We start from the raw sequence: 12,614 nt of genomic DNA, 5'->3' as shown, positions 1-12,614 counted from the left end.
CTCTCCCCCCCTTCCCACAGGCAGAGCATCGCACCCTCTCTCTCCCCCTTCCCACGGTCAGAGCATCACACCTACTGCTGCACACTATTGCACCCAGAGACGGTGACCTACAATCCCTTTTTATTTCCCCCTGAGGCTCATACATGATAAGCTCCATCAGATATTACCTCCTGTTATATCACACCCAGGGCTGGAAACAGCAGAAGCAGGGAAGAGGGGAAACATCCTGCTACTTGAACGGCAAACTGTGTGTGCACTGACTGCCGGGAACTACAGGCTCCTCCCACACAAGAGGCCGGTCACATGGGCGTGACGTCAGCAGAGGTCCTTCTGGCCACTGGGATCTAGACTCTACCCTGCAGGTGGAGGTAGGTGCAGGGGCTCTGTTATTTTCTCTCCTTCATTTTCCTGTCGTCGTCTTTGTTTATTGCTTCTTTGCTTTATGACGAGGCTGAAGTCTGTTTCTTATTCGAGTTTTTTTACAGGTTTTTATCAACAAAGTGACATGACCTTTATAAAACACCAGTTAATTCTGTAAATCTGGGTGAATTGCGTATTTGCCCTCTTTGCTGCCAGTTCTGATGCGCAGAACCCATTTGGGCCCGGCTGGAGTGACCGGACCTTGATGTGAGACATCGCTATATAATGTTGGGGTGATATCAGTCCCCCAAAGTCATGTAAGGCTCTATGCGCACGCTGCTGTTTTTTCTGCACACAAACTGCAACCAAAACTGCCCCTTGTCCCAGAGAGACTGGAAATGTAATAAAACTCTTGTAATGATGCTGTGATTCTGCTGCAATTTTGTTCATGTATTTTTTAAAGGAGAAACAAAATATGATAGGACTAGGATAATTGATAGAAAGAATAGATAGAAAAAATAGAAAGAACATATAGAATAGATGGAAAGAAATAACAGAATAGTTCGATAGAGGGCTAGCTCACTTGGACAGCTTTATTAATTTTTGGGGGTAAAAAAATTACGTGGGTTCCCCCCATTTTTCATATCCAGCACAGGAACAGCAGCAGCTGCAGGCTGCAACCCTCAGCTGTCTGCTGTACTTTGGCTAGTTATGAAAAATAGAGGGGATCCCACGCGTTTTTAATTTATTTTTTTTTAAACGACATAGGGTCCCCTTTATTTTTCTAAAACCAGCCAAGGTACAGCAGAGAACTGGGGGATGATATTATTTGGGTGGAAAGGGTCATCATTATTGTCCCTTTCTATCCTACCAATAGCAGCCCACACCCGCCCCAGAAGTGACGCGTCCATAAATTGCTCCAATTCTGGCGCTGGACCCGGCTCTTCCCATTGGCCTGGTGCAGTGGCAATCAGGGTAATAAGGAATTAATAGCAGCCCACAGTTGTCACTGAGCCCTAGATTAGAGATAGCAGTCTATGCAACACACTAATCAGTAATCTATAAGGCTAAATTCACATTTCAGTTGTTTTGTATCAGTCACATGCGTCGCTTGACGCATGTGACTGATGCGCTGTTCAACGCAGTACAACGGATGACAAAGAACAGAATTCTTTGTCGGATTCCGTTGTGTGCGGGGGGCGGAGTTCGGGGGGGGGCGGGAGCCGAGCGGGGCCGTGGCACTGAGGATATCAGTGCCGCAGGGACTGCAGGACAGGTGAGTGTGTGTGTGTGTGTGTGTGTGTATATGTATACACATGCTGAATGCGGGCGGGGGCGGAGCCGAGCGGGGGGCGGGGCCAGGCGCTGAGGATGTCAGTGGAAGTGCTGCGGTCTGCATGGCTGGGGACAGGTGAGTGCATGTGTGAGTGTGTGTGCATGCATCATGCATGTATGTATGTATGTATGTATGTATGTATGTATGTGTGTGCACATGCGGAGTGCGGGAGCGGGCGGAGCCGAGCGGGGGGCGGGGCCAGACGAGGGTGTCAGTGGCAGTGCTTGTCTGCATGGCTGGGGACAGGTGTGTGTGTGTGTGTGTGTGTACATACATGTGCGGAGTGCGGGAGGGGGCGGGGCCGAGCGGGGAAGTGTCGGCCTCCCTGCACACGTAACCAGCCTAAATATCGGGTAACAGCAAAGCACCCGATGTTTACCTTGGTTACCCGATATTTACCTTGGTTACGGGCCTACACCGCTTAGCGCTGGCTCCTTGCACCGTAACCAGGGTAAATATCGGGTAACCAACCAAAGCTGGTGACGTGTGCAGGGAGCCAGAGAGCATGCGCAGCGAAATCCGACGGATCTCGCTGCTCAAAAAACGTTACATGCTGCGTTCCTCCCGCCCGGCGGTCAGTCGTTCCACGACTGATCAGTCGGGCGGAGGGTGCAACGCAGCATCATCAGTCACAATCCGCTGCTCATACAAGTCTATGGGAGCAGCGGAATCCGCTAAACGGATTCCGTTGTTTACAAGAGCAGCGGATTGTGACTGATACATTTTAGCGGAAATGTGAACTTAGCCTAAGTGAAAGTAAATAAACACAGACACCCAAAAAAATCTTTTATTTGAAATAAAAGACAAAAAAGCCCCCCCATGTTTAAAAAAAAAAAAAAAATCCAATTAAGAAACCAACCTCAGCCTCAAATAAGAAACTGGACCAATAAGAAACCAACTTCAGTATCAAGTTTTTTATTCCTGATTAAGGCTGATCGGACTCGCAAAAAACCAGGACCAGCGGAACCATGCTCAATATAAAAAATAACCCGATCCGCTCCGGAATCCGGTGCCCATATAAGTCTATGGAGACCAGAATCCAGAGATTAAAAACGTTGGTGTAAGGCAGGGGTCTCAAACTCGGCTGGGTGTAGGGGCCGCACACAGGAAAAAAATAATTTGAGGGGCCACATTCCTTTCAGGACAAAGTGACATTGGTAGTGGTACCATTTTTTTCTTTCTATACACCCTTGAATCACTGTTTTTGAACATTTTTCATTTGTCCATTATAACAAATGTGTAGTGTGTGTGTGTGTGTGTGTGTGTGTGTGTGTGTTAGAGATATATATATACACACATATACATACATACATACATACACACTTTTTTTTTACATTTTTTCCCCTTTTTGTAAGTAATACAGTTTTACAATAACCACCGCATAGTAATTTTGGCCAACATCTTGTAGTAATGTGCCCCATCTTGTTTCCCATTCTGTAAAAATGTGTGCATCCTTGTCCCCTTGTAGCAATGTGCCCCAGCCTCAGCTAACACACACACACACACACACACACACACACCCTGTGCAGCCTCAGCTAACACACACACCCCCCCCCCCACCCTGTGCAGCCTCAGCTAACACCCCCCCCTGTGCAGCCTCAGCTAACACCCCCCCCCACCCTGTGCAGCCTCAGCTAACACCCCCCCACCCTGTGCAGCCTCAGCTAACACCCCCCCCACCCTGTGCAGCCTCAGCTAACACCCCCTCACACTCCCCCCCACTCTGTGCAGCCTCAGCTAACACACACACACACACCCCCCCACCCTGTGCAGTCTCAGCTAACACCCCCCCCCACCCTGTGCAGCCTCAGCTAACACCCCCCCCCACCCTGTGCAGCCTCAGCTAACACTCGCCCCCACCCTGTGCAGCCTCAGCTCACACACACCCCCCCACCCTGTGCAGCCTCAGCTCACACACACCCCCCCACCCTGTGCAGCCTCAGCTCACACACACCCCCCCCCCCCTGTGCAGCCTCAGCTCACACACACCTCCCCACCCTGTGCAGCCTCAGCTCACACACACACACCCCCACCCTGTGCAGCCTCAACCAGCAACAGAAACACACACACACACACACGAAAACATTCTTCTCACCTGCTGTCAGCGGCATGCAGGCACATGGACTCGGTGAAGCCTCAGCTAACACACACACACACACACGCACGCACACACACACAGTGCAGCCTCAGCCAGCAACACAGAACCCCACACACACGAAAACATTCTTCTCACCTGCTGTCGGCAGCACGCAGGCACGTGGACCCGGTAATGATCACAGCTGCTTGTCATCGCTGAACTTTCGGCCGGCGCGTGCAGAGCAGTTCTCACTGCACAACAGCCACTGGCCAATCACAGGCAATCATCTGAGGTCATATGCAGCAGGTGCTTGCCTCTGATTGGCAGGCGGCTGTTATTGCGTTCTGCAGCGAGAACTTCACTGTGCGCGGCAAAGACAAAACTGTAGGCTGAAATAGATAGCTGGAGGCTGCGGCCTCTTGCACCGGTCGCCATCTTTACCAGGTCCACGGGCCTGCGGGCCGCAAGAAGCCACCTGAAGGGCCGCATGCGGCCCGCGGGCCGCGTGTTTGAGACCCCTGGTGTAAGGGATAGGGGGGCAGGAGCGCGCACGTTGCACTCAACAAGGCTGTGTCATGGTGGCCAGCTTCTTCCGGGTCACGCTTTCCCTTCAGGAGCCAACAATTGACTATTCACTGCTTTGCTCGCCCGTGCGATTGGTTGCAGTTAGACGCGCCCCCACACTGAGTGGCAGCGTGTCAACTGACTGCAACCAATCACAGGCAGCAGGACGGCCGGTGAGTGGGGAAATCAGTACAAGTGTGTGCGGGTCAGTATGGTGGTATAAAAATAAAGAAATAAAACAATTGGTGCAGGGTCCCCAATATTCTGACGCTAGCACAGATAAAGCCCCCCGCTGCCTCCCCCAGCTGTCAGGCTTTATCCGTGCTGTGTATGCAGAGTCACACGTGCGAGGGACTCACATCACATCACCCGGCACAGCCTGCCACTCTCTGAACATGAGCGTGCATGTACACAGAAACACATGTGGCCCGCTCCTGTCAGAAGAGTGTGCGGCTGTGCCGGGTGATACGACGCGAGACTCGCGCAAGTGTAATCCCGGCCTAAGATAAAACCGCATGCGTATTTTTTTTTTTAACTTAACTAAATAAATAAAAAAAACGACGTGCGGTCCCCCCCAATTTTGATACCCAGCCAAGATAAAGCCATATGGGGCCTGGTATTCTCATATGTATATTTTCCCTAAATGCACGCCTGGTATTCTCAGCCCACAGCCGCCCGGTATTGCCGCATCCATTAGATATGACAAGCCCGGCGCTTTACCGACTCTTCCCGAGTTGCCCTGGTGTGGTGGCAATCGGGGTAATAGCAGGGGTTAATAACAGCGCACAGCTGCCACTAAGCCCTATGTTAGTGATGGCACAGGCGTCTATGAGATATCTGCTTCACTAACCTGTAAATGAAAGCAAATAAATACAAACACAGAGAAAAAATCCTTTATTTGGAATAACGTACAAAACCCACCCTCTTTCACCACTTTATTAACCCCAAACATACTGCAGGTCCGGCATAATCCACACAAGGTCTCACGGATATTCAGCTCTGCTACATCTGAATATCACAGCAAATGGCCATAGAGCACGACCACTCGCTGTGAGCTCCAGAGAATGAATGAGCTGGTAATCTGACCTCAGGTAGAGGTCACTGAGTTCGCAGACCTGCATCTCCTAGCAGAAAATCACATTTTTTTTGCCCAAGAGATGCAGATTTTGTCCTGAAATTTTTACACCATATTCTTGGCAAAAAACTCCATTTTTTTTTACACTTTTTTTGTCGCATTTTTTTGCCATGGGTATTTGCCGCAATTTTTTGCAGCGGTTTTGTGCCAGTAGGTGGTTATTTGTTACTGAAATCGTCTGCACCAGATTTCATCACCAAATTTGCACCTCCTGGCAGAAAAAATAATAGGTTTTTTTGCATTTTTGGGCCAAGGTATGCAAATTTGGTGCTGAAATTTTTACACCATATTCCTGCACCCAATGCACACCTCCTGGCAAAAAACCCCACGTTTTTTACGCATTTTTTGCCATGGTTTTTGCCGTGGTTTTTTGTTGAGATTTTTGCCACGGTTTTGTGCCAGGAAGTGCACATTTGGCGCTGAAATCATCTGCACCAGATTTCAGCACCAAATTTGCATTTTTTTTGTTACTTTAAAAAATAAATGTGCGGTCGCCCCAATTTTCATCCACAGCCAAGATAAAGTCAGCTGAGGGCTGGTATTTTCAGCCCGGTATTGCCGCATCCGTTAGATCCCGAAGCTTTACAGGCTCTCCCGTTGTCCTGGTGTGGTGGATATCGGGGTAATAGCAGGGGTTAATAACAGCGCACAGCTGCTACTAAACCCTAGGTCACTACCTGCATCACTAACCTGTAAATGAAAGTAAATAAATACAAACACAAGAAAAAAATCCTTTATTTGGAATAACATACAAAAAACATCCTCCTTCACCACTTTATTAACCCCAAACACCCCTCCAGGTCCGGTGTAATCCACATGAGATCCCACGTCGCTTTCAGGTCTGCTACATCTCACAGTGAGCGGCCATAAAGAACGACTGCTGGCTGTGAGTGTAGACTATGGCTGAGCTGCGATGACTGCAGGTAGACACTGTCACAGGCTGGGGGCGTGTCTGACTGCAACCAATCAGACACAACAGGACGGCCGGTGGGCAGGGAAAGCTCGGAAAGCTGTGTGTATGTGATGAGCCTATTGTGCAGTACACGAAGTGAATGCGCAACCCGGAAGCAGTTTGCCGCCATGACACTAAAGGCTGCTTTACATGTATCAATTTATCGTGCGTTCGCATGTGCAATCACCCCCATCGTTTGTGCGATACGGGCAATTTGTTGCCCGTGTCGCACAAACTCGGTCAGCCCCGTCACACGTTCTTACCTCCCGAACGACGTCGCTGTGGGCGGCGAACATCCCCTTCCTGAAGGGGGAGGGACGTTCGGCGTCACAGCGACAACACACAGTGGCCGGCCAATAGAAGTGGAGGGGCAGAGATGAGCGGGACGTAAACATCCCGCCCACATCCTTCCATCCGCATTGCCGGCCGCAGGTAAGCTGCAGTTCATCATTCCCGGAGTGACATGTGCTGCCTCGGGAACGATGAACAACAGGAGCACAGAAGGACGTTCAATTTATTTGAAAATGAGCGACGTGTCAACGAGCAACGATAAGGTGAGTATTTTTGCTTGTTCACAGTCGCTCATTTGTGTTACACACAACGATATGTCAAACGAGCCCGGATGTGCATCACTAACGACGTGACCCCGACGACATATCGTTTGATATATTGTAGCGTGTAACGGGCCCTTAAGTCTCCGTAAGTATGAAACTCTCTATTAATTCTTATTTTCTTTATTTTCCCTTTCATTTCATAATCCGGATCATACACCTGGAATCCTGGGCCGAAACCGGGGCATCTTTGAAACCGTGCGGATCTGGACTTTTACAGTCTGGATCCGCTCAACCCTATTCCTCATGTTGAGCGATACTGGTGGGAAAATAAGGGAAATGTCTGTTATTACCACATATATACCCTGCCCCCCGCACTGACTGACAGCTGCTCAGTATTGGAACCTGCTGTTAGTCATTGCCAACAGTGCTGTATACTGAGCATTGCTTAAAACCACATTGGGGCCATCCCTATGACTGAAAGCTGTTATACTGTTGTATATGTTTATGACCACATGTAAATATTTCCTAGCTATTTTGTAACACTTACTATTTTGTATATATGGCTGTTTTGTACCCTATTGGGGCTAATAACAGAGATTTGGATTGGCAGTGGTATTCTCAATTAGTTCCGCATTTAAGTATTTTTATTTTCATCTTCCTTTTCTTGTAATTGGTGCTAAGAAAATAACTCAGTAGTGACCACATGGCCTCTGTGTATGGGGGAGACAGGACCGTCAGCTCTTACTACCCTGTTTCCTTGAAACCCTGAAAAAAACCCTAGTAGGAATTTTGGGGGCTTTCTTGATTGTACTTAAAATATAAACTCTACTCCAAAAATTAAGCCCTAGTTGAAGTTCCATAGATAAGTGTCCAAGCAGCTAAAAAAGTTAAAGAATACAGCAGGACTCGTCATTAAAGAAAGCAGGCACCCTCAAAAGAAAGCAGACCTCCTCCAAAAAAATCGCACTTACCAGACCCCAAACAATTACAATTGGCAAATACCGATGGTGGATGGGCTCTCACACAGAGATCCGCGTCACTGTTAGGTCCCTCGCTGTTCCCACTTCATTGCACCGCAGAGCTGTGTATACAGTGACAGAGAAGGCAGAGGCAGTAATAAACCGTCTGTGCCTTATGTAGAGATGGACGGGTTTCCTCTCCGTTGCTACATGTTTGCGTATAGATGCTCTGATATGTAATGACATTGTAGAATATCACTGCAGAGTAGGAGTCAGATGGCCCGGACGTGTAAAGTCTACAAGCTCCGAAACCAGTTTAGAATATCTAAACTTTGTTATTTACATATTTCTTCTAGTTTAGGAGTGAAATATAATGTGGGCACATTTTGTAATTAAATTAATTTTCACTATTCTGCTGCCTTCATACAAGAAATGGGTGGTAAATTGCGCGTCAGCGAGTGCACAAATCTGTACACCATGTGTGGCCATTCTTCTTCTGTTAGAAACAAGAATACATCAAATCCTAATTCCATTGTCCTGTTCTTAACCGAAAAACTGGGAATTTTTTGTGTTTGCTCTTTCTTATTTTCCTACTCTTATTCCGGGAGCAATTACTCTTTTATTTTTCCGCTCACATTGCCGTATGAAGGATTGTGTTTTATTATAAAAATAATGTTCTACTTTTACAGTTGTATTATTTACATAGCACATTTCATGTCGAATTTTTTTTTACTACTCAAGTGATATCTCTCCTCCCTTATCTCCATTATTGTACATATCGGCTCATCTCCTTCCCATTCAGGTCCTTATAATATCGGATCCTCTCAGTGGAGATCTTCTATAGAAGAGAATTCTCCCGATTGCCCCGTGAAGGATGTATATGGACAGGGACAAGATGGCGGAGAGGATATTACCCCTCACCCTAGAGATCCTCTTCCGGCTTACTGGAGAGGTGAGAGATTCTGATGACGTCACATTACATCATTCTTATCTATGGGAATAACGGACAGAACTGGAGAGGTGAGGACTCTGGAAATGTCTGGAGTGAGATTTATTACTGTCTCTCCATAACCAGGATTACACAGTAGTGAAGAAGACCTCTAGTGAGCGCTGTCAGGCCCCTGTGTCTGAGGGATGGGGAAGATTCCTGAGCCCAATCACGGGGCCTCCACCTCACACCCCGATACATGAAGACATCAATAGCCAGAAGATCCTAGAACTCACCTACAAGATGATTGAGCTGCTGACTGGAGAGGTGACACTGCTGGGAATGCTGGGACATTATACAGTAACGCTATGAAGGGATCGGGGGTGACGGTATCATTGTATGTGTCAGGTTCCTATAAGGTGTCAGGACGTCACCGTCTATTTCTCCATGGAGGAGTGGGAGTATTTAGAAGGACACAAAGATCTGTACAAGGACGTCATGATGGAGGTTCCCCAGCCCCTCACATCACCAGGTAATAGACAGGACTAAATACACACGGCCTATAATTATCTGTATGTAAGGAATGAATTCAGTCCCTGTATGTGTCTCCTCCAGGTCTATCCAGTAAGAGGACAACACCAGAGAGATGTCCCCGTCCTCTTTTCCCACAGGACTGTAAACAAGAAGACCCCGATGTTCCTCAGGATCATCAGGTAGATGGAGAGAAGGTGCCATGAAATCTCCCTATGATGTGTAGACTGCTGTGAAGGTCTTGTGCTCAGTCTTGTTTTATCCACCAGTATTATATGTGTTATACTTGTGTAATGACAGCTGTGGAGATGGCAGGATGAGAGCTGATCATAGATGTGACTTCTCCATCTGTCTGTGACTTTTGGATCACATTTATCTTGTTCTCTATGCTGAACACTTACATCAGGGTTTTGACACCAAGTTATCAGACAGAGAGAGGTCGCTCCTATCCAATGGGTCAGAAGGTCGCAGCACAAGCCAGTACTAGTTGGATCTGCTTTGCCTTCCACTTAGCTGTGCAGACTATCCTTGTGCTGGCGCTGTTAGGGTTAAGCAGACCCTTGTGTCTTTCTTGGCTTACCGTCCTGAGTTGTCTCAGCTGTTCTGATTTCTGCACTCCCCCGTTATAAGTACTCACCACTTTACCTCAGTAGGTGCCAGTGATAACTTGCTTTTCCATGGTGCTGGCATGGAGGTGTGAGCCATGGAAAGAGAAATTGTTTTGAATTTGATCCTGGAGATTACTGCCTGGAAGTTTTCTTTGGTGTCTTCCTATTGATCATCTCCCTTTTTATTCATTTCTCTTTCCATCCCCCTTTTTTACTACTTGTTTGGGAATGCAGTTCCTTTTTCTTTTACCTGTCGTTTTCCTTTTGTGTCATTATCACAAAGCGGGACTAGTGTTCCTCCTGCCCTGCTCACTAGACACGGTTGTGATTAGGGTAAGACAGGGATAGACACGTGATTGCCGCACAAGGGGAAAGAACCTGTCTTGGGACATCGGGGAGCTCAGGGTTGCTCAGGTTAAGTGACAGGGTTTATCCTTCCTGTTCTTCCCTAGAGGCAGTGGTTCCCACCCCATCTTTCTCATGATACACCGCTCAGCCTCTTGGTGAAACACAACAACCAGGGACTGCCCTGTATTGGTAACTGGTGCCTACTGTCAGCAAAGTCCAACCTCAGAGGTTCTGGTGATGACTGGGTAGGCACTTAATCATGCCCCTCCAGGTAAGCCCGGTTCAGGACACAGTGAGGCTACACCCTTCTCCTAAACCTATTAGCATGACAGGTTTACATGTAATTCTTCAAATGACATGATTCTGATGAAACCCCCAAAAGATCCATTCACTGTAATGAGGCAGCAGAGTTAGGGGCACTTTGCACACTACGACATCGCAGGTGCGATGTCGGTGGGGGTCATGTCGAAAGTGACGCACTTCCGGCGTCGCTTTTGACATCGTAGTGTGTAAATCCTAGATGATACGATTAACGAGCGCAAAATCGTCGTAATCGTATCATCGGTGTAGTGTCGGGGAATTCCATAATTACGCTGCTGCGACGGTACGATGTTGTTCCTCGCTCCTTCGGCAGCACACATCGCTGTGTGAAGCCGTTGGAGCGAGGAACATCACCTTACCTGCTACCCGCAGCTCATGCCGACTATGCTGAAGGAAGGAGGTGGGCGGGATGTTTAAGTCCCGCTCTGCTCCGCCCCTACGCTGCTATTTGCCTCCTGCCGTATGATGTCGCAGTGACGCCGCACGACCCGCCCCCTTAATAAGGAGGCGGTTCGCCGGCTAGAGTGACGTCGCACGGCAGGTGACTGCATGTGAAGCTGCCGTAGCGATAATGTTCGCTACACCAGCAATCACACGATATTTCAGCTGTGACGGGGGCGGGGACTATCGCTCTCGGCATCGCAGCATCGGCTTGCGATGTCGTAGTGTGCAAAGTGCCCCTTAGTCTGGACTCCTCATGGCAGCGCAGCAATCATCCCTATCTAGTGAATGGTTGTCTCCAGTAATTGTATTATTACAGCAGATTCTTTATTATGTCACATCGCCATCTTCTCCCCATTCAGGTCTCTACAATATCGGATCCTCTCAGTGGAGATCTTCTATAAAAGAGAATTCTCCTGATTGACCTATCAAGGATGGATATGGACAGGGACAAGATGGCGGAGAGGATATTACACCTCACCCTAGAGATCCTCTTTCGGCTTACTGGAGAGGTGAGAGATTCTGATGACGTCACATTACATCATTCTTATCTATGGGAATAACAGATGGACAGAACTGGAGAGGTGAGGACTCTGGAAATGTCTGGAGTGAGATTTATTACTGTGTCTCTCCATAACCAGGATTACACAGTAGTGAAGAAGACCTCTAGTGAGCGCTGTCAGGCCCCTGTGTCTGAGGGATGGGGAAGACCCCTGAGCCCAATCACGGGGCCTCCACCTCACCCCCCCGATACATGAGGACATCAATGACCAGAAGATCCTAGAACTCACCTACAAGATGATTGAGCTGCTGACTGGAGAGGTGACACTGCTGGGAATGCTGGGACATTATACAGTAACGCTATGAAGGGATCGGGGGTGACGGTATCATTGTATGTGTCAGGTTCCTATAAGGTGTCAGGACGTCACCGTCTATTTCTCCATGGAGGAGTGGGAGTATTTAGAAGGACACAAAGATCTCTACAAGGATGTCATGATGGAGGTTCCCCAGCCCCTCACATCACCAGGTAATTATTATTATTATTATTATTATTGTTTATTTATAGAGCACCATTGATTCCATGGTGCTGTACATGAGGGGGTTACATACAGAATACATATACACGTTACAGTAGACAGACTAGCACAGAGGGAAGAGGGCCCTGCCCTTGCGGGCTTACATCCTAAAGGATTTTGGGGAGGAGACAGTAGGTGGGGTGTAGGTTGGGCGGCAGCTCCGCACGGTGGTGGGGCGGCAGCTCCGCACGGTGGTGGGGCGGCAGCTCCGCACGGTGGTGGGGCGGCAGCTCCGCACGGTGGTGGGGCGGCAGCTCCGCACGGTGGTGGGGCGGCAGCTCCGCACGGTGGTGGGGCGGCAGCTCCGCACGGTGGTGGGGCGGCAGCTCCGCACGGTGGTGGGGCGGCAGCGGAGGTAATAGGACTAAATACACACGGCCTATAATTATCTGTATGTAAGGAATGAATTCAGCCCCTGTATGTG

General features: G+C 48.6%; 1 protein-coding gene across 1 annotated transcript; it reads left to right on the top strand.

The window, feature by feature from the left end:
- Nucleotides 1-241: 241 nt before the first annotated feature.
- Nucleotides 242-11,610, top strand: LOC142264201 (gastrula zinc finger protein XlCGF66.1-like). Its single transcript, XM_075332244.1, has 6 exons — nucleotides 242-368; nucleotides 8,740-8,889; nucleotides 9,013-9,192; nucleotides 9,274-9,397; nucleotides 9,481-9,578; nucleotides 11,477-11,610. The coding sequence occupies exons 2-6, from the start codon at nucleotides 8,812-8,814 to the stop codon at nucleotides 11,516-11,518; spliced, it is 522 nt and encodes a 173-aa protein (XP_075188359.1). The 5' UTR covers nucleotides 242-368; nucleotides 8,740-8,811; the 3' UTR covers nucleotides 11,519-11,610.
- The last annotated feature ends 1,004 nt before the right edge of the window (nucleotides 11,611-12,614 follow it).

The sequence above is a fragment of the Anomaloglossus baeobatrachus genome, unplaced genomic scaffold (assembly GCF_048569485.1).
Source record: "Anomaloglossus baeobatrachus isolate aAnoBae1 unplaced genomic scaffold, aAnoBae1.hap1 Scaffold_263, whole genome shotgun sequence".
Taxonomy (NCBI): domain Eukaryota; kingdom Metazoa; phylum Chordata; class Amphibia; order Anura; family Aromobatidae; genus Anomaloglossus; species Anomaloglossus baeobatrachus.
The sequence above is the reverse complement of the archived record's forward strand: the minus strand, read 5'-3'. Positions and strand labels throughout refer to the sequence as shown.